This window comes from Lynx rufus, unplaced genomic scaffold (assembly GCF_022079265.1).
Source record: "Lynx rufus isolate CCGP_SWC_20201006 ecotype Redwood Valley unplaced genomic scaffold, mLynRuf1.p SCAF_9, whole genome shotgun sequence".
In the NCBI taxonomy this organism is placed as follows: Eukaryota; Metazoa; Chordata; class Mammalia; order Carnivora; family Felidae; genus Lynx; species Lynx rufus.
The window spans coordinates 2432207-2455225 of NW_025814897.1; the positions used below are offsets into that span (position 1 = coordinate 2432207).

The window sequence follows — 23019 nt, forward strand, 5'->3', positions numbered from 1 at the left end:
AGACACAGAATCAGAAACCAGGCTCCAGGCTCTGAGCCATCAGCCCAGAGCCCGACGCGGGGCTCGAACTCCCGGACCACGAGATCGTGACCTGGCTGAAGTCGGATGCTTAACCGACTGCGCCACCCAGGCGCCCCCACATTCACCTTCTTATATAGGTGTTCTTCTTCTGGTGTGTGTGTGTGTGTGTGTGTGTGTGTGTGTGTGTGTTGCTTTCAATGTCTGAGGCCGGAGGGGGGTTGACTACTTTCCCAAGAACACTACCTCAGCTGAGGTCTTGTTACCTTTAACCACCTTTCCACCCAGCCTCCCATAAGCCCGATTTCCTTTTCATGTTCATGAATTCGGTAGCCTCTGTTGATACAAACCGGATGCTCCATTAGACGACACTCTTGTCCCTGTAAGACAGGACTCTTTTCTGTACGCACATTGGCAACCATCCTACCCAATACGGTCGAAACAGTATTAGAAGGGCCAACTTACAGTGCCAGTTAACACGGGGAGTTTTACATTTTATTTTCTTTTTTTTAATATTTTTTTAAGTTTACTTATTTATTATAAGAGAGAGAGGCAGAGAGAGAATCCCAAACAGGTTCCATGTTGTCAGCGCAGAGCCCAACACGGGGCTCGATCTCATCAACCGTGAGATCACGACCTGAAGAGAAATCAAGAGTTAGATGCTCAACTGACTCTTGATGAGAGTCAGTCTGGCTGGGCCACCCAGGTGCCCCTACATTTTACTTTAGCTTAAAAAACACATGTGCATGACTGTGACCAAGTTCTCATGAAGTACAGAGATCTTTCCTTTGAGTACGTCTCCTAGTATAAAACTCTTTGTAATCTTTCTTGCATAGCTCATGTCCGTAACTTATCCATAATTTCCATTTCCTCTTTCTTGAAAGTAGAGGAAGAGTTAAAGACACACATGAAGCAATTTATCCACGCAGCCCTTCAGGCTTTTTAGACTCACTTATTTTCACTCTTTGTAAAATAGTTGAGTTGTCTCACATGTACCTAACTGAACAACATTTAATTCAGCAACTCACCTTTAAAGTTTGGCTATTTCAACCAAGTATTTGCTGTAATAAATAATAAACTCTATTACACTTGTGTTGTGTGACACAATATTTAACTGAATTATGTAATCATATCAACAGGTACAACCAGAAGACACGTGTTTGGGAACAAACACAACAGATCCTTGTTGATCTCTGTGTCTCAATGACGGAAGTAGAAATGCATTCAGGGGAGCGACACAGAGCCCTGCCATCTTGGGCATCAGTCGGTCAGATGTTTTACATGAAGGCCACACCACGTGGTTAGTCCACCTCATAGGATAAAAGAGGTCCTGCGGCATTAATATGTTCACCTGGTGGAGGAGATTTTCCTACTTCTGCAGACCAAATCTCACATGACCAGATAGGTACACCTCAATACCAGAGAATGACCCAGAGTTTGTGGGATGTGGTGCGTATCCAACTGGGGATTCTCTCTTCAAGAAAAACAGGAGCAGTTGGGTGGCTCAGTCGGTGAAGCATCCGACTTCAGCTCAGGTCACGATCTCCCGGTTCGTGAGTTCAAGCCCCACGCTGGGCTCTGTGCTGACAGCTCGGAGCCCGGAGCCTGCTTCGGATTCTGTGTCGCCCTCTCTCTCTGTCCCTCCCCTGCTCATGCTCTTTCTCTCTGTCTCTCATTTCAAAAACGAACATTAAAAAAAAATGAAAATGAATAGATAAAATTAGGTAACAGGGCCGTGGAAGCGACCTAGTGAGGGAGGGGGCCTGAAGGTTAAGCTTCCTCAGCTTCCAAGTGGGTCCACCCCTGTATCCACAGAAACCTTCCTCTTGGGCTTCACCTGAACTGCACTCTGCTGATTCATTCGCTCGTTCAGCAAATATTTCCCGAGCCCCCTATACACCAGGCACCATTCCATAAGCCAGGGATACAATAGGGAATAAAAGAGCCCCAGTTTCCATCCTCAGAGCTCAGAAGAAGACAGGACATACACAGGCGAAGATAATTATATAATTTCAGGCAGAGGGAAGCGAGAATGTACACAGCAGGCCCCAGGGCCGAGTCAAGACGGAATTGTCTTGAAAGCCTGTTCTCTGAAAACGCCAAGTGTCTCATGAACAACGTGTTTCCACGAAAGTAGAGTCACGCTGTGTCCTGACACATCCAGATTTGTCGAGGAAAGTCTCAGCTTGTGAAGCAGTTCCTTCCTTAGAATAAACTTTTTCTAACCCAGGTGTTCGTCCCGAGCACTGAGTACACCGTGCTGAGGCCCTGCACGGCTGAGACCTCGAAGCGGGCGGCCTGAGGTGAGCCCTGCCCTCGAAGGAGAAAGAAATTTTGTGGTTTTGCTGCAATGCAAGTTCTACAGGGCATCGTTACGGAGCATGATCCGAGGAGACGGTTCGAAAGTCAGTGAGGGAAAAACAAGACAGTCTTACGAGCCGCATTTTACTTGCCAGAAATGCTTTTGCTTGCCCAGATTATTAACAAATTAAAAGGTCATGCCAACAAATACCCAACCCAAAGTCTGGTGGAAATATGTCACTGAACAAAAAGGAAGAATGATTTATATCTCTGTAATAACTTTAATTAATTATCTTCCACTCTGGACCATACAATGAATGGTAGATCTGAGATTTGCAAATGGAAAACATCAGTGTTCCTAACATTTAATTTTCCTTAAAAAAAAAAGCATACTGCAAACATATGCTGTTCAAGGCCTCTAAATCCAGGGAGATACGGGTTACTCAGTAAAAAGCTGAATCAAATCTCTAATAGGTTAAAGCCTTCCCAAGACTCAGCAGGACTCTGTTTTTCACAAATTGTTTACTCATCAGCCAGAAAGAGTCAATTTTAAAAATGGTCAAGCGATAAAAGAGAATGTTATCATTACCTAAGTCAAACTAAGTCGCAAACGGAAAAGAATGCCAATGCTGGTTAAACACAGATTTTTCCATCCATGACAGACAAATGAAGTACCAGCTGCTGTTTGCATGAGAAGCTTCTCAAATATCAAAAACTTTGCACCCGGCATAAAAACCGAGTAGCCTGGCTGACTGCATATCTATTAGAGGACCGTAAGTTTTTTCTTTTTAAGAGAATACATGAAAGCAACCAGAAACATCAAAAGTCCCATGCTGATTGGGGCGCCTGGGTGGCTCAGTCGGTTAAGCGTCCGACTTCAGCTCAGGTCACGATCTCACGGTCTGTGAGTTCGAGCCCCGCGTCGGGCTCTGGGCTGATGATGGCCCAGAGCCTGGAGCCTGCTTCTGATTCTGTGTCTCCCTCTCTCTCTGACCCTCCCCCGTTCATGCTCTGCCTCTCTCTGTCTCAAAAATAAATAAACATTAAAAAAAAAAATTAAAAAAAAAAGTCCCATGCTGATAAAATACAAAAGCAAAATAGAAACCCCAGGAAATTTGCCCGTGTTAGATTATGAATCCCCCTAAAAAGTGACTCAGTTAATTTCAACACATTGCAAAAAAGAGTCAGAGAAATAGCTTCCATAAGTTATGTTTTATTTTGGAAAAAGACCAATGATAACTTGTGTTAGTCTAAATAAATGATATTAATGTCCCAGAACAGTGCTGTTCAAGTTGATAATGGCTAGCCACATATTAGTGCTGAGTTTCTGAAATACGTCAAGTCTGAAACAGGCTGTGTTGTAAGTATAAAATGCATATCCTATTTTGAGGACTCACATGACAAAAAGAATAGAACAAGATATCTTAACGTTTTGTTTTATCTTTTTTTTTTTTTTTAATTTGAGAGAGAGAGAGTGCAAGCAGGGGAGATGGGCAGGGGAAGGGAGAGACAGAGAGAGAACCTCAAGCAGGCTCTCCGCTCAGCGCAGAGCCTGATGCAGGGCTCGATCCCACAACCCTGGGAGGAAGACCTGAGCTGAAATCGAGAGTCAGATGCTCAACCGACTGAACCATCCAAGTGCTCCTATCTCAACATTTTAAAATATTTACTGAACACCAAAATAATAGTATTCGGGCACTGACTGGATTAAATAAAATATACCACTGAAATTAGTTTCATGCATTTCTTTTTTATGTGGCTGCGAAAATTCTGTAAATGACGTAGGCTGGCATCCTGTCTCTGCTGGACACTGATGCTCTGGAGGGTCGAGTGTAGAGTTCAATGTCAGCTAATGGAATTGGGCTCAGAAATTCAACTGGAATTCTCTCATTCTGCCCTGAGTTGCAAATTTCCAACAACCCTAATATCTGCAAACATCTCATCGGGATATCCCTTTTCAATGTTCTACCACGTATCATATAATATCACCACGGCACTAACACATACTACATATATACCTCAGCCTCCCCGCCCGACTAATAAGTACTCTGTGGATGACGAGCATGACACATAGCTAATTAACAAAGGAATTATCACCACATCACTTTCAACACTGTTGCCCCACACTCTGGCCTAGAAACTAACTAACACACACTGAAGGTACGACAAAAGTCTGTAGAATAAACAAGAGCCGACCAAGGCACAAAGGACATGGGTTAAGGGAGAATTTTAAGAATCAGCGAAACTATAATGAATTAGGAACATCGCCCTTTTGATCACGTCAGGACTTAATTTGATCGGAAAAACAGATGCGAGTTGAAGCCAGAATTTTCAAAATATCCGGACACAGAACTAGGGCAAAAGTAAGGCTTGTCTTAACTAGAGAATTCTCACAGGCAGAGTTCTAAATGCACCATTGCATTGTCAATACAGATTTCCTGGCCAGTGAAATGTATACACGATTAGACAAGTGAACTCAGCAAACAGTTCGACTATTCATCTTTCAAATCAAAATATCTTTCATGCCCTCCCTTAGCGTCTGCAGGTGCTGTGACAAATTGCCACAGACCGACCGGCTTAAAACAACAGATATTTATTCCCTTACGGCTCTAGAGGCCGGTGCCATGATCCAAAATCAAGGTGCTGACAAGGCCATGCTCCCTCCGGATGTTCCAGGGAAGAGTCTATTCTTTGCCTCTCCTATCTTCTGCTGGTGGCTCCTGACATCCCTTAGCATGTGGCCGTGTCACTCCAGTCTCTGCTGCCGTGGTCACACCGCCCTCTCTCCTGCCTGTGTCAGATCTCCCTCTGGCCCTCTCCTACAGGGACATCCACTCCAAAAATCCAAGACGATCTCCACAGCCCAAGAACCTTAGCACCATCACACCTGCAAATTCTTTGCCACATAAAGATCATTTAGACACGCCAGAATTAGGACCCGAACCCTTTGCGGGCCACTGGTCAGCAGAAGACAGACTCCAACACATAATTTTCCTATCTGCCCTAAAGTCTTCACCCAAATTTGGCCATTTTCATACGGCACTCTGTAGTCTTTATTAAAGCCAATGGAATCGCTTCTCGGCCTTTTGGCTAAGATCAAGTGTAAAGCCAATGGACACAACCCAACTTTTTTATGTCGCAATCATGTGCACCCATAACTGCTCACCATAACTGAATACCGTCCCCACCTTGGTAGTGACCTATGGGTCTCATGTTCCCATGCTGTCACGTGCTCACCACTCAGCCCACATCTCCGTAGGATCTCATAAACATGAGTATTCTGAGAGGATGATTTCTCACTTCTGATACATAATGCTTTCGTCCCCCCAAATAACTTATTTCTGATGAACGCTTGGCAAGTAATGAGGAGTCTCCAGGGGATTTCTGCAAGTTTACAGCGGCCAACCAACTGGTCTTGTGCTCAAAGGAAACTGGGCAACAAGTGGCTGTGCACATGCAGATGTTGTTCCAAAAATGACTTTCAATGTTTCTCAATTCTATTTTCATAAATTTTAGACAGGCTTGCAAACTGGGTGTGTAAATGGCACCAAGGAATATAATAGTCATATATAATTGATTCAACTATATTAATTATTCTAAAATTTACTGAGATCCCATAGACTAGAAAAGTTGTATGTTAACGACAGATTATCATTATTGTTCTTTTTTTTTTTCAATGTATTTGAGAAGTGTGAAATTTCCATCATTGGAGTCCTATTCCCAAGAGAGGGAGTTAAAAAAAAAAAAAAAAAAAATGGTGCCTAAAGGTGTCTTTTTTCTACTGCCATCCAGTGGTCAAATAATCATACTGCACATCACACTGTAAAATGTTAATTATTAAATATTAAAAACTTACTGGGCATTGCGAACCGAGCCCACATTGTTGCTGTTACGGTTCAGGAGTATTTAGGCTAACATCTAAACACGTAAAAGAGAAAACCAAGCAAGTACGACTCCCAGCTCTACAATTAAGAGATCCTTTTCCGCTCGAATTTTAATTCACAGAGTGGCGCTAACCAATGAGGGTGCTGTTTTTCAGCCTTTGAAGAATACCGTGCTCAACCAATGTCATTTTCTTCTGCACTCAGCACTAGGGATAGATGATTTATCGTTAAAATCAGGTCAACACGACCTTCAAACACAAAGCAGGGCGCTCAGTGGTGGCACTCAGAGGGCCACTGCCTTGCCCTGTGCTGATTCACAGGCACGTTTGATCTCTGCGGCCCGAGCATCAGCTTCAAGAGAGCAGACCCTGTGCCTCAGGCTGGACTGTTTCTGCCCCAGTGGGTCCTACAGGGCGCGGCCTGCGGGCAGCACCTGCTACACACCTGCTGGGTGAACCCTCAGTGCTTATGTTTACGGGGATCGGGCTGGGTGAAAAGCATCAAACTCAGCACTGACACAAAACAATACACAGCCACAGTAGTTCTTCTCCAGGAATGTACAGGATCCCCCCATATGCTGTATTTAAACCAAATACCTCTCACTCCATTCTTTTATTTTTGATTAACCACTCTGCAAAAACCCTTTCAATCCATACTTACTCCATCAGGGAACTTTTTGTTTTTATAGGGAATACGCATACTTTTTATTCCATTCAATAGCGCTTCTCGTTTCATCCCCAGTAAAACAGCATACTAGCTCAACACGCTCTCCCTACACAAACAGAATGGGAAGCGTTCATCTTTCCTTACTGTCCATTAGCGCACCATCCAGAGTGAGCCTTAAGACTTGTTTTCCTGGGTGGCTCAGTCGCCGACTTCGGCTCAGGTCACGATCTCGCGGTCCGTGAGTTCGAGCCCCACGTCGGGCTCCGTGCGGACAGCTCAGAGCCCGGAGCCTGCCTCAGATTCTGTGTCTCCCTCTCTCTCTCTGCCCCTCTCGGTTCACGCTCTGTCTCTGTCTCTCAAAAATACATAAACATAAAAAAAACTTCTTAAAGACTTGTTTCATGATCCTTCATTTATTTTTACCTCTTTCTTTTGAGCTTTTATTAATTTTGTGTAAAAGCTCTCAAATATTAACACTGGCAAGGAAAGGTATCCCTAAAAGGATTTATTCTACTCAGTACAGGTGTGGAGGTTTTTTTTGGGCAGGGGGAGGGGGAGAGTAAATTCTTCACACCCTTCCTCAATGTTCGTCCAAATTTAACCCTCAAATGTCACGCTCATGCCCAAGGAGGCAGTCTAAAGTATGTGTCATCTTGGCATGACCCACAAAGTCGTCTGGAAACAACTCCACACCGACCACTGTTGAGACGCGCTAGGAGAGAGCGCTTTGCCACGTTCCAAGTACTCCAGAAATACCAGGCATTATTATCATGCACCCACAATCAAAAAATCACTTCCTTTAAAAGTTGATCACTTCATGCTCACTGTGCCTGTATTTCCTGTAAAGAAGGGTCTCCCTCCCGCCTCCCTGCCTTTAGATTTCATCCACGTGGATACCGCACAGGCTCCCAGAGCTAAATAACTTTCCATCTCCACAACCTTCCCCACCTACTCCTCGTCTTCTATTGCCTATCCTGTTCCCTGATACCAACAGCCCCCGACAATGAACAGAGTTTAAATACCCTTTCTGCCATGTGTTTACAACTGGTGTGAGGGCTCACGCGGTTCCACGACCAGGCACAAAACGAAGACACTGGCTGTGGGTGATGCGGTGACTCCTCGAACCTTGCTGACCCCTCCTACGTGCCAGACAGCGACGCGGACAGTGAGGACGCTTGGCTTTAGTAACGACAGCAAGGGCGCTCACATCAGAAGAAGTCAGGCAGGTAAACAGATACCATTATAGGCTTCGTGATGGAAACGTGGGATAAATAAACGAGTAGCCAATTCTCCCTGGGGGGGTTGGAGTTGAGAAAGTCTACAGAGCGATACAGTTGCCGTCAGTACGCTCCCTCGACAGTCCGTGCAAACATACTCATGCTGTGTCCGCAAGAACAGCAACGAGAAAAGGATTAATACTATGAAGGCACTCACCACTGGATGCATAAACTCAGAGTTACAAAAACGAACTGCTTCACTAGTAGGCTTCTAACTTGGAGAGTGTCCTTTACCCGTGGGACTGCCCTCACGTTCAGAGCTCAGTCAAGAGCAGAGGCAGCACATGTATATTCACAGGTCTTTTGACACATAAGTGGCAATCGACACTTCGGACAAAACTAAGATCTTCCAGAAACTATCAGCGAGCAAAGAGAGAAGATAAGGCTGAGGTCAGAGCCTTAAGAAAACATACAAGGAGTCACAGGGCAGAGAGTTAGATGAAGATCCTGCCAAGGGGGAAAAAAAAGTAAATAAAAGAGCACTCCATGATCTCAGAAAACAAAATCCAGGTGTTCAAAATCCTATTTCTATAGTTATAAATATCCTATTTAGAACATTTTAAGCTTATATATATAATGTATTTACACATATCTCCCCCCAAAACATTGCAATTGTAGCATTTACTAGGTTGTTTTATATATATATATACATACACACACACATATATACATATATATACGCATATATGTATTATCTTTGAAGGCTCTTTTCTGTATTCACAAAATCCCCACTACATCCTAAGATCTTTGCTGCTTCCTTCATTATTCATAAATGGTTACGGGGACAATAACACACAAAATACACTTTTTAAGGCCTTCTCTAATCTTGCTCCTTCAAGAAACCTAAATAAACCAAGCACCATCTTAGTTCCCGCTTTATCACTATTCCAACCTTGCACTTAGGAGCACTTGAGGCAAAGGGGAGGCAGGGGCAAGCCAAGGGAAGACCAAGTTTCAAGACAAGACCAGCCCACCTGAAAGGACGCTACAAATCACAGTGACGTCACCCAGAGCAGTTCAGTGGAGCCACGGGGTGACTTCATGTTGCAGTGGGTGAGGCAGAGTACAGGAAGCGGAGACAATGAGTTGTGGTGACACCGAAGATGCTTACATGGTGACAAAATAGAACAACAGTAAAACAGCTTGCATGTGTTGTGGGTGGTGCAAAGAAACTTGACCGTCCATGTTGGCTGAGGAGACAGAACCAGTGAGGACGGAAACATTAAAGACAGGAGAGTAGTAAACTGTGGGTTTAGGTCATAGGACTGAAGGAGTGACAAAGAGGTGGATTCATCCACAGGAGAGAGAACCCTAGCACACACCCTCATACATGACGGACCAGAACAGAGTCTGACTTTATTCTGACACAGTATTAATGATGATGCCAGGTATAAACAGTTATCATTGTTCAGCAATCACACTGTTTGTTAAGCCATAAGCTGTGTTCACTTAAACCAGTTGGGTGACAGAGACACAGAGGTAGACATATACATCTATCCACCCATCCGTCCACCCATCCATCCATCCATCCATCCATCCATCCATCCATCCATCTATCCAACTATCTATCCATCTATCTAACCATCCATTCACCCGTCCAACCATCTGTCCACTCATCCTTCCACCCATCCAACCAACCATCCATCCATGCATCCATCCACCCATCCATCCATCCATCTATCCATCCATCTATCTAACCATCCATTCATCCATCCACCCATCTGTCCATCTAACCATCTATCCATCCATCCATCCATCCATCCATCCATCATGACACGAGCTGATATTAATCCAAGTTATTCCATTCTGTAATTATGTAGTTACTTTTGTTTTCTAGCCAAAGAACTATACTTTGCACTTATTCCTGTTGAAGGTCATAGGATCGGCCCATTATTTCCACCTAAGAGCATGTGGATTTTCTATTTCAGCAGTCAGCAAACTACACCCTCAGGCCCACTGCCTGTTTCTGAAAATAACATTTTATTGGAATGAACACAGCCACACCCATTCATTTATGTAATTTCAGTGGCTGTTTTCATACAATGGCAGAGCTGTGTTGTTGCAACAAAGACCTTATAGCCTGAAAGCCTACAATATTTACCGTCCGGCCCCTTTATAGAAAAAGCCTGCCATTCTATGCATCTACTCCAACCTACTGACTGTTCTTTCCAGACAAAAAACCCAAGTTTGGAAGATGTGTTTTCTATGTCTTCATCCAAGTTATTGAGAATTCTGACTCCAATATGGTCTAATCCAAAGTGCCAATAAAATCCCTCCTCACCTCCCTCTTGCCTAACACAAATCTATTAGTCACCACCAAAAGCATGACAAGAAGTTTATTATAATCCAGGCTACAATCATTCTTTCCCACAAGGCTGTCACAGAAATGCCAATTTTCTGGTCGAAATCCATACATCCTTAAGCTAATACGACTTTCAGTTTAGGTGAACCCATCAAACCCATCAAACATATCATCGAAACTTTCTTTTATGAGTCACGGACATAATTTTAAAAATCAGCAATGTTACTGGGCTGTGATATAGTCATTCCCTGGTGGCACCCAGAGATAGGTATGTCTCAGCCCATTCAGACTGCTCTAACACCAGAGACCGAGTGGCTTTTAAACAATAGAAGTTTATTCCTCACGGTTCTAGAGGCTGGGAAATCCGAGATCAAGGGCTCAGCAGATTCGGTGTCTTTCTGCGGTATCCTCACACAGCAGAAAGGATGAGGGATGTCCCTGGTGTCCCTTTGGTAAGGGTGCTAACGGTATTCGTGACCTCCCAAAGGCTTCACCTGCCAGTATCATCACAATGGGGGTTAGGTTTTTAATGTATGGATTTTGGGGGGGACACAGACATTCATTCAGTCCCTTGCAGGCTGGAACTTTTTTTGCCTTATTTAATAAGAAGCCCGAGCCAGCTTTGCTTGCTTAGGTCTTACGAATGCTTTCCAGGGCGTGCAAGTCTGAGGAGTCAGAGGAACTGGCAGCTGTCACTTCTCCATGCCAACAGCGAGCTAACTTGTAACAGTGCTGTCCCCCAGTCTAACCCGTTCCCTAGTCTAACGTCATGCTCCTGCCTCACTGTGGATGCGCAAACCACACGAACGAGGGCGATCGAATTACACAGAAAGTAGAGGTGAATGTTCTCTCGGGGTCTACCACGTGAATCTTACGAACTCACGTCTACACTCTGCGACACCGATTTTGGCTTTTTTTAAGTGGGTCTGCTGCACACGTATTGGTTCATTTCATTGCATTTGACATAGTAGAAGCTGCCGCATAGCTAAAGTCTGCAAAAGTCGGCCGGGGCTGCACTGCTTACTGAACGTTTCAGTGAAATGCGGAACTTGTCACGTTGGGGGTGAAACGACTTGCTCGAAACTAACACAGCAGATCATACAACCTCTGCTCACAGCACACGGCCAGCAGGACTCACGGAGCTGCTTCAGCCCCCAGGCGGCACGCTGGCTTCCAAATTCCAGAAATCAGGAGTCCAAAGACACCAGATTCCAAATCTCGTCTGGCTCGTTTTTATAGGTAAAATGCTGTCCCTAAAACAATCTGCCTTCAGAAACACTCTACAAAAAAAAAGTCCTGGAGTAAAAAATCCAAAAATCAGAAAACATCACTCCTCGTAATGAGAGTTAAACCCTACGCCCATGCTACGATGCTTCCACAGACATCCCTGCCTTCCGATTAGACAAAAACCACTAACCTGCACTCAGCACAAATCACAAAAAAGCACAGCATTCATCTATCAATATTAAAGCTAATACATTGATGTCAGCATAGCATGGTGCAGAGCAAAGATCTATTATTACACGCATCATCAACGCCCGTAAGAAACAAGGCATGCTTCGTTCTCATTCTGAAAAAGAGAAAAAAATCCTTGGAAGAAAATATTTCTTCCTGTATGTGCACATGTGCACTTTAGTGTCCCGTGGGCTTATTCCTTTATTTATGACTTACATCTGGTCCTGAAATACGGTACAGGGAGGGAGAACATTTTTGCCGCAGCGTTTGTTTGGGATTCTTTCTTTGCTGCTAGTGTCATTCCCCTGGATCTTTTTGCCAAAACTGTCCTGCACAGAAAAGTTTGTGTAAAGATGTTCCCTTTTAAACTGCATGAATTCTGAAATAGAGAAGTCTGAAAGGACGTAAAACATCACACACACGAGGCAGGCTGCCTTCGCTATTTACATTACCATAAAGCCACCTCAGATACAGTGACACAATCTAGCATCTGGTGTGCTGAGCTGCACACAGGCGTCCGGGGGGATGTCCCAAGGCAGCTGCACCTAACATCTGGAGATTTCGGGCAGGAAAAGTCAGCCATGTCGGCCACTGTCATGATGAGAAATTAAGCGATCCCATGTTCATGTCCCATGGGCAGTGCAGGCACAGGGAGACTGTTCCTGGCCATCCCACTGGCCCGGCTGACTTCTTAGGAACACTGGCGGTCAGTATTCAGACACAACACAGGACCTGTCTTCCTCCAAAGTAATTCTTTCAGTGGCTTCTCACTGTGCTACAAATAATGGCCAGACTCCCTAGCCCTACTTCCCAGACCTTTAGTTAGGGGACCCTTGAAGGCTATGTTCTCCTGTCCAAATCGTGGCAGGCACTGTTTCTCTTCACTCGCAACCTCCAGCCTCCTTCCTCACCGCCTCCAACTTCTAACTCCTACTCATCCTTCATCCCCCAGTTCAGCCGTCACTTCCTCCAGGAAGCCCTCCCCTGTGTCTCAAATGTAGCTTAGGCGCTCCTTGTGAATTCCCACACCCCTGTGTATTTCCTCCACAAAAGCAACGATCACTCTACACTGTGTCTTCACACTTCTCCGACTGCAACCCAAAGTCTTTTCAAAAAAAAAACAAAAACAAAAACAACAAAGAACAATCTTACGATGGATTCAAATATGTGACATAGAAATGCTGAAACACACGTAGACCTGTTCTGTTGAGGAAGGGGTGGACAGCCTGAAACGATACATGCTCAGCCCCCTGGCACACAGGCGATGACCTCTAAGGTGCTTCTAGAAAATCCTGGGGCTCTCCAGAATGCATCTGAAAGGCACGTGCAATACACTGGAACTAAGCATGGACTTGTTTCTACTGCCCAGAGACTGCAGGCTGTAAGAAGGCAGGAACCCTGCATGTTTTATTCAAAATGTGCTAGATAACCCTTCATCCGGCACAACAACTGGCAAAGATTAGGGACCCAATAAATAATTGCAAAATACGTGAAGAAGTTACAGTAGGGGTCAGCAGCAGAGCTCAGGATAAAGAACGATTTGCACGCTGGTTTTCGACCTTTCGTGTTTAGAGGACGGTCCCGGTCGAGTCAGGAATGAACTCAACAGAGACAACCTTAAAGAAAGCCAGGGAGCTTGTCCTGACTGGCATGGCTCGGATGAACCAGAAGCCTACAGCTGGTGCACTTAAAAGACATTCTTATTCTGATATAAAGAAGAATTTCACAAAGATGTTGGCGAAGCACCCATGTACTGCGTGGGTAAGCGCGGGACAGCACGCTTATCACCGGCCATCAGAGACCAATGACTCTGGGGACCTTGCTCCATTGTCTGGCCCTACTGTTCTGAAACAATAAAGCTTTCCTCTCATTCCCTGAAAGGGAAAATCCCATGTCATGGGAAAACCTCAATGTCATTCTTGTAACTCACAATCTAGCGGCATTTCCTACTACAGTGTATGTCCACCAGTTTCAACCCACCCATTTAGAAGAATATGTATTAAACAAGCAAGTCAAAGTTATATTACATTTAAAATATGTGATCATCACTAGGCTCTATGAGATCATGAAACTTTAATATCCTCAGAGTCAAAAAGAAAATATGAACACAGAAGAACATAAGAGCTGACCCTAATGCGATTCTTCGCTTTCAGTCACTTAAAAAAAATTTATTGTAAATTAATACCGCAGTGTATAGAATAGACATCCTATAGATAGGAGCGTGTGTGTCTGTGTCTGTGTGTGTGTATATATATATATATAGGATATTGTATGTCAGTTTTACTTCAAAATACAAACCAACCCCAATCATTAATTGTCCTCTGCCTTGTCGCCTTCCCTAAAAGATCTGATGTTCACATGGAAGTCGACGTGCGGTCATCGCTGGTGACAACAGAGACCCGTATTATCCAAAACGCAAGCTTGACTCCTTAGAGATCCAAGGCCACAATCAGTAAAACTGCAAGCCTATCGCTAGACAGTGATAAAGTGACAGACACTTCAGGCACTGGCGTGGCAAACAAACAAACAAAACTAAATTCAGAATCATTTCCCACCAGCACCTGAAAAAAAAAAAAACACAGAAAACAACAAAATGGATCAAGGCAACGAAGAGTGTATCTGCACCCTTGGCGGCTTCCCACACCAACTAGGAAGCTCTATCTAAATTTAAAAACAAATGAGTAGGGGAGCCTGGGCGGCTCAGGCGGTGGAGCGTCCGACTTCGGCTCAGGTCACCATCTGATGGTTCGTGGGTTCAAGCCCCGCGTCGGCTCTGTGCTGACCGCTCGCAGCCTGGCACCGTGCTTCTGGTTCTGTCTCCCTCCATCGCTGCCCCTCCCCCCTCTCAAAAATAAAGATCAAAAAACCAATAAAATAAAATGAATACAAATAAAAATAAGGAAGTAACACCGTCGGTTAACTGCTACCTTTACGCTTCTGATCCACACTGAGCAAGCAACGCTGGTTGTGACCAGTTATCACCAAAACACCAACTGTGCAGGCACGAAAATAAGAAGAGGTAGGAATGGGCGTCAAAGGCAAACCAGCGAAAGAAGAACAAATATGATACCAGGAGAAGAATAAATATGCAATTGAGTTTTGCAAACTGTTATATTGGAATCCTTCCTAGCCAGACGGTCTACTTTCCCTCAGAGGCAGGGACCAAATCCCACCACCACTGGGTCACCTTCACCCAATTCTGCAGCTACAGCGAACGGGTCTGCCGATAACCCTTTTACAACAAGAACACGTTGTGACGGAGAGTTCTGGAAGGCCGGGAGACCGCGGCAGACCAGCCTCCCACACTGGGTACAAGGACATCATCCCGTATCCATTCTAACACTTCCCTGTCGTTTCTAGCAATGCCGGCTATCTGGAGCTATCAGCTACAAACAGAATGAAAACAAGGTCTGTGGGCGCATCAGGCTGGACAGAACCCCCACCCCCACTCCCGCATTCGTGCCCATGACAGGATGCCCTCCCTGTTTGCTCCGATCTTGGCTGCAGCATTAGGGAGCAGCTAATCGGGTCAGTGGGAAGAAATTGATGGCACTCAAGGGTGAATGAAGATGCTTCCATCACCAGATACAGGTTTCTAAAACCCCTGGCCAGGAGTCACGGCTAATTTTTGGCTGTGATTTCCTACCACTTGTAATCCGAGAGCCAGCTCGTCCAAGGACGCCAAATTAACGTTTGAAAACTTTGACCTTCTGTGTTTCCCCCTGTCCTCCCCAAGCTTACACCCTGTCTTAATCTGACAGTGCAAAGGGCAAGACTATCGTCTCCCTTCACCGAGGAACTCTGGGGGAATAAGTTAAAAACGTCTGGAATCAGAGGTTTTAATTTAGTAAGTGATTATTTTCCCTCATCACCTTAACTGTTGTGATGAAAACTTTGCAGACAACGTCTAGACTTTTTCAAAGACCCCTTATTCCCACACCCTCACCAGAACTCCGTGGCACCGTTTCTCAACTGAGTTTTGGCTTTTTTTTTTTTTTTTCCATTATCATCATTTGCCCTTCAGAAGCTTGTTTAGACTTTTTTTTTTTTTTTTACTAATCACGTCCCTTCCTATGACATGCTCACACTGCAGATATACTGTCTACCTCTTTACACATATGGGCCCTTCAGAGGACCACAAACCATCATACTAGTCAAGATTTTTTCACCCTCCAAGATCTGATTTTGCTGTTTTGGGGGCAATTTTGGGTCTCTTTGAAAAAACATGCCCTGTGACACTGAAAATATGCTGCCTTTTAAAAATTCCCCAAATTAAAAACCCATTATGAGTATGAACTTTGCTTTACTCTGTATATAACAATTTTTTTAATCTAACCTTCTCCACCCCCCCCTCCTATATTGTTTGTAAAATGAGACCAACATTGAGGAAAAGTGCTGAGCAACCCAAATTAATCAAAGTGTGTGTGTGTGTGTATATACTGTTAGTAAATTGCAAAACAGCTTGAACTAAAATATGAATACATCGATCCAGGCTAGCTTTTGAAATTTTGATGAAACAAAGCGTGTATCATATAGACTAGATAGATGAACAGTGTTTTAACAATGAAAACTAAAAGGCAAGCATGCTTTAAAAAAAAATATTACAAGCTGCAGGACTGGGTTTTAGTTGGAATCTTGGGTTAATGGGCAATGGTTACACACTTTTCATTTTCTGTCCTTGACGTCTTGTAAGTGATACTTGGGAGGCTAAGGATTGCAAAATTATGGCTATGAAGTCATGCAAATTATACATGGCATTTTATTCGACACAGCCTAGAGGGCATATAAAGTGCAAACGTTAACAAATGTAAAATCTCAAACTAGGAGAAAAGATCGTCCCCGGTGGAAACATAAACGAGTGAAGCAAAATTATAAAAGTTTGGTCTTGAGCCCACACCTTTTTTTTTTTAAGTGCTAGTAAGAAAATTCTGTGCTTTCACTATGATGGAGGGTATTCAAATAGGCACTGGTGGGGTGTTGTACATGAAAACATCGCGGTAAAGTAACGCTGGGAGTAGGGGGCATCTTCTGGCCAGGAGGTGACTCTTGAGGCTTCCCTGGGCCCCCTGCACACGCCTACGTCACTTCCTGTGACTTGCACACACTGAAATCCATAGTGTATCTGTCACCAGAAAATACAGTAAAGTCTTTTCAAAGTTCAAAAGCCTTTCAGCAAAGTCCAAATTCAGGGCACACCAAGAGGGAAACTGATAAGGGAACAAGATGGCCAATATAAATTCACCGAGGACACACACTGCCAAGTCAAACAGTGAAGCCAGCCCGGGGAGTTCCTTGGGGATGTGTTAGAACTTCACGCGGACAGACAGACAGAAAGATACTATTACTGAAGGAAAAAAACCCAAAAACCTAGGGGTCAGTTCGGGTGAGGTGGGAGAAACAGCTTCAGATTCCTGGGAACACGAGTTGCAGGTGAGAATAAAGGGATACATCAAGTTCAGACCTGGGGGGGTAGCCCACCGAGAAGCTGACCTAGGTGTCCCCCAGATAAGGGACACAAAGAGGCCGGCCTGGGGCCCACGGGGCTTGCTGTACAAACCCTGGTGCTTGTGCCAACACAGGGAGACCTTCTGCGCCTGGAAAGTCACCGTGCGTTGCGGTGAAAGCCCAGTGTCCCCCGGACCCTGAGCTTCGGAGCCAGCGCTGCGCCCCCAGAGGAGGGTCACTGTGGGGACAAACAGCACACATGCTGCACACGGGCACCTCCCCCACATAATCAGTACAGCTGTCACCCTGGTCCAGGCTGACTGCGGGACACAAGGACATCATTCCCTGTCCTCCCGTGGCTACAAGACACATAAGTCGCCCAGACAAAGCCCCTCCCGAGCCCCCATCTACCCGAGTCTCAAGTGCACAGAGCCTGACCCGGGGCGGCGCCGGGACGTGGGGACCTGCCCCCTCGGGGGCCCTGAGCCACCTGACCCCCCCCCTCCGCCACCACCCACCCCCCTCTCCCGGAACAGGGACAGCACCCGCCGCCGCGGAGCCTTACCGCGCGTCCCAGGAAAGTTTCCCTGTCCCTACAGAAGCGGACGACGGCGACACGTCGGTGACCCGGCGCACGACCCGGCAAACGCGCGAGCCCCTTACCATCTCTCCGGAGGCCGGCGGCGCGCAGGGCCCGCAGGGACGCGCTCTGCGGGGCCGCGGGGGCGTCCCGACAGCCGCACAGGTTGGCGCACACCAGGGTGTAGACGAGACCGAGCGGGCGCATTGGGCCGGCGACCCGAGACGCCGGGCCTGGGCGCTCCCTGCACCGCCCGCTGGAGCGCGTGTGGCCGCCGGCAAAGCCGAGCGGGACGCACAACAGGTTGGCGCGGGCCCGCCCCCTCCGGCGCCCCGCCCCGCCCCGGCGCTCGGGACCCGGCCGGCCCCACCTGCCCTGGCCCCGGGGTCGGGGAGAAACGGCCAGCGCCACCTACCCCTCCCCGCGGGGGTGGGGAGCCCAGCCGGCCCCACCTGCCCTGGCGCCGGTAGGGGGCAGCTCCAGGCCCAGGGCCTCCCCACCAGGGGTCCGCTGCACACAGGGCGGGACTCACCGCTTGGGGGGGTGGGGGTGCTTGGGGATGGGGGCCTAGGTGGGGGGGGGCGAGGGGGGGTGCTTGGGGATGGGGGCCTTGGCGGTGGGGGGATGGGGGTGTTTGGGGATGGGGCATTGGCTGTGGGGGGTGGGGGGAGTGCTTGGGGATGGGGGCCTTGGCATTGGGGGTGTAGGGCTTGTGGATGGGACCTTGGGGGGGGAGTTCTTGGTGATAGGGCCTTGGCGATGTGGGTGGGGGCTTGGGGATGAGGCCGTGGGGGTGGGGGGTTTGGGGGGCTTGCACACAGGGCGGGACTCACCGCTTGGGGGGGTGGGGGTGCTTGGGGATGGGGGCCTAGGCGGGGGGGGGGGCGAGGGGGGGTGCTTGGGGATGGGGGCCTTGGCGGTGGGGGGATGGGGGGTGTTTGGGGATGGGGCATTGGCTGTGGAGGGAGGTATTGGGATGGGACCTTGGGGGGGGGAGTTCTTGGTGATAGGGCCTTGGCGATGTGGGTGGGGGCTTGGGGATGAGGCCGTGGGGGTGGGGGGTTTGGGGGGCTTGGGGATGGGGCCTTGGCGATGGGGGGAGGTATTGGGATGGGGCCTTGGCGGGGTGAGGGGGGACATGGGGAGGGGGCCTTGGTGGTGGGGATTGGGGGGATGCTTGGGGATGGGGCCTTGGCAGTGGGGGTGGGTATGAGGCCTCACATGGCTGGGGGTTTGGGGATGGCGCCTTGGCGGGAGAGGGGGGAGCATGTGGATGAGGCCTGCAGTTGTCAGTGTTCAGTTTGCAGTGGCTCAGATCAGATCCTGCTTAGTGAGGATGTGACCGGGTGAGGCAGCAAGAGGGTGCAAGTTTAAGGAGCTCCAGTGAGTGTGACCTTAGCAGGGTCCAGGTCATTTCTCAGGGTGGGTGGGGAGTGGGCAGGTCTTTCTTATCTTACAGGGCTCTACCCATGCGGTGTAGTGTACAAGACATGGTCAAGGGCCTTTTATATGCCCACCCACAGCCCCTGCGCATACAAGGGGTTAGAGGTCAGGGGGGCCTCAGCAGGGGCACACTGGCAAGGTGGAGTTGGGAGAGCATCACATTCTGTTCCTTCGTGGTCCTCAGCAGGAGGCAGGGACATCAGGCCTTAGGGCCTCCCTGCTCTCAGTATATGGGAGTTCAGAGGTCCAGACAACTCACTCTAGATTCTAGAAACTTCTGCGTTCACATCTACTTCCCCGGGCTAACCAACTGTATTTGGAACAGGAATGGGTCTCACCTCTGCTGCTTCCTAGCTTTGTCGCCTTGAGTAAAGCCCTTGACCTCTGGAGCCTCGGTGTCTTTACTTAGAAAAGGAAGGTAGCAATTTTTAGTTTGTATGGTTTCAGTGAGAATTATATGACATGATTTTAGTAGATAGCTCTGTAAGTGATTCAAATCCAAATTCACATAACTTCTCAGTGGTTCACTGGTGAGCCCTAGAAGAGACATTTTCTAGTCTCGTGTGGGCCCCCCAGTCCCTGGCAGTCTGGGGTGTGAGAAGTAAGTGATCTCCACAGAAAGACAGCCAGAAGCAGCTGAGGAGGGTAGAAAGTTCCGGAGAAGAGACCCTTGGCCATGACACCATCCAACACTGACCAGGGTACCCGAGTTCTTTCCACAAGATTCATGTGGTTCGTCTCTTGGCGTTGTGTCTGAGACACTGTTTTACAGACGACAGGTTTGTGGGTTGTGAGGTCAATTTCCAGAGCCGCATTATTGTTTTTTTCTATTAAGACTGTATTTTTCCAGATAATTTTTAAGTTCACAGCAGAACTGAGTGGAAGTTACAAAGATTTCCCGTACGCGCTCTGCCCCAACGCAAGGGTAGCCTCTGCTCTCATCCCAGGGCCCGTGAGAGTGGTATATTTGTTAAAACTGATGAACGTGCGTTGACGCTTCATGATCACCCTAAGCTTACGTTACGATACACGTAATGCTTACATATGGTACACCTGATGGCTACATTATGGCTCATTCTCGGTGTTTGGACCAAACAATATGGGTTTGGACCAATAATAATGGCACGTATTCATTGGTAGCTATAATACAGACTACGTTCACTGTTCTAAAAATCCTCTATTCTCCAGCATTATTTTTTCCATAAATACAATCACCCTCAGACTTAATTATCAGAGTTATTATGGCAGATAATAACGTTGTTTTATGAATATTTTGTTTCAAATACTCGTAGGGATATAAAAGGTATTTCTATGGGGCGTGATCAAAAAGTTTGAAAATCACTAGAAATAAGGCTGATCACATTGTCTCAAAATATAATCAATCCCTTTAAGAGGCACCCAGCGGAGGCATAAGATTTGGGTTTGCATTCAGTCATTGACTCATCCAACAAGTATTAATTAAGCAATAGATTTGCCCTTTGCCGTGCTCTAGTCTAAAAACCCTAGGGATAAAATACCGAACATGAGAGAGAAAGTCTGAAGCCCTCGGAGCTTCCTTTAATGAAAGAGAGAGCATAAACAAATATATAATAGAGATTTTATATTTTAATAAAAAAAGCGAGTCAAAGACTAATAAGATAGGTGTAGGGCTAATTAAAATGTATTATACCATTTTTAAAAAGTAGTTGAAAATGCGTCTTCCATTTCAGGCCCATCTCCTGAAATGAGACTACAGGAAAAACTGAAAAAGTGTGCAAGAGGCTTAAGTTATGACAAGCATCAAAATGCTAAAGAGGATTATTTATCTCGATATCTTTCATAAAATACTGAATTTAAAGTATCCAAAGTAGTGTTGCCTGAGATACTGATACTGTGTGCTGTGTAAAGGCATTGTAAATTCATATTGCCAAGTATTTTAGCTGGGAACAGTAAAGGACGTCACATGGAGTCTGCACTTTCTTGATCTTTAATGTCAGTAAATATCCAAAATCAATAATAAAACCAAAACAACTAGGCATAGGCACTCAATAAAGAAATAGTGAGAGGCTGAGGAAGGTCAGGTATGAAAATAAAAGATAAAACGATTCAATGTACTTTTTACCTGTATCTTAAACTAACAGCAAGACATTGAATTTGACACCTCATTGTTTTAAATGCTCAGTTAGAAGAGCTTGAACCAACACGATTAAATTGGATTTATAAATATTTATTACTATTCATAATAACAGAAATCCACTAATCTATATCCGTTGTTCAATGACATTCAATATAACTGTAAAAGTACTCTACTGTTCAGAAACAATTTTTAAATACGAGAGTAATTTATGATAGGCGTGCAAAGTGCCATTTATCCCAAACACATGTTCTAGCGGTAACAATTTGCTAAAAGGGTAGGTCAGGATGTGACACTACTTTTTATCATATACTCTTTTCCTTAAAGTAAAACACAAGAGTGGTGTTTTCTACTACATTTTCAAATTTGCTTGGCTTTTTCACTAACTCATAAAAGCCACAGCGGAAAACAAATGAAATGGGGCTTGTGTCATTTTCGCAGGTGGCTCAGACCAGTATTTTTTTTTTTAAACTTGTACAGCCTTTAAGTTACAACTCGGTGCAGGACCTTTGTCTTGACTATGGTAACCATGGAACGAAGCCTACCGTCTTCAAAGAGGACATCTAGGCATCATCCTCCACTCACCCATCTCAGAGAAAGCCAGGCACTCTGACCTAAAACTCCCGATTTCTGCTCTGCCGGTGACCACCGAGCTTTGGCAGTATTGAACTTGCATGGGACATAGATCCGTTCCTCCAAAATGAGGGTGTTATACTAGATGACCTTCAAGATTTCTTTTGGAAGTCTATTTTGTTTCCTTTGTTAAGCTTTTCCATCTCTCTCTCTCTCTCCCTCCTCTTCTCTGTCTCTTTCCTGCCCCCCCCCCTTTTACCACGGTCTATATATGTGGCTTTATCAAGCTCAAATGCATTTTAAATAGTTGTTGGAAAAAGCACGTGCAAGAATAACAGTATTCTGCAAACTTTAACGGGCGGATACTTGAAATATCATTCACTCGTGTGTGTCAGCCCCCGTTATCTGCGGTTTCCCTTTCCAGAGGTCAGCCGAGGTCCAGACCCCACGAAACCTCCTCCTGCCGAATCTTTGGAAAGTCAGCAGTAGCCTAGCTCTGTGTCACCGTGCCTGCGACCGTCCTCACCTCCTACCATCTCATGTGGCAGGCATTCGCTCACGTCAACTCCTCATAAGAAGCGTGAGTCCAGCAAGATATTTGAGAGAGAGACCACATCCCCATAACTTGTAGTACCGTATAATAAAATTGTTATAATTGTTCACTAGTTACTGTTGTCAATCTCTCAACGTGCCTGGTTCATAAATTAAACTTTATCATTCACTCAAAGTTTCATTTATCATCCAATCCTAATAGTTACTTTTGCTTTCAAAATTCTGTTTTCTCTATGAAACCAGTGGTTCTAAGGCATAACAATACAGACAAGGAGAATATGTTTTAGTGGTGGAAGTAATGAAGGAGATGAAATATAACTGATTAAAATCACGACAGACTTAGAACAGAGCCAAGATAAACTGTCTGCTTTAAGACACTTAGCAAAACAACTTCGACCTATGGTTTGGCT

The 23019-nt window shown here is 46.0% G+C and overlaps 1 protein-coding gene and 1 long non-coding RNA gene across 5 annotated transcripts in view; one reads left to right on the forward strand and one right to left on the reverse strand.

Moving 5' to 3' along the window:
* PDGFD (platelet derived growth factor D) overlaps positions 1-18222 on the reverse strand; it is a 225880-nt gene extending 207658 nt beyond the window's left edge. For 2 of the 4 annotated variants that reach the window (XM_047070564.1, XM_047070561.1), the window contains exon 1: positions 18012-18219. In XM_047070564.1, the coding sequence (XP_046926520.1) occupies positions 18012-18135 (124 nt within the window). In that variant the 5' untranslated portion in view covers positions 18136-18219. Of the gene's footprint in view, positions 1-18011 lie in introns of all 4 variants that reach the window. The other 2 variants (XM_047070563.1, XM_047070560.1) reach the window with 1 other exon arrangement.
* LOC124504902 (uncharacterized) lies at positions 17688-22778 on the forward strand. The gene is made up of 2 exons (XR_006960542.1): positions 17688-18093; positions 22482-22778. It is a non-coding gene; the product is annotated as an uncharacterized LOC124504902 (long non-coding RNA).
* Positions 22779-23019: the final 241 nt, after the last annotated feature.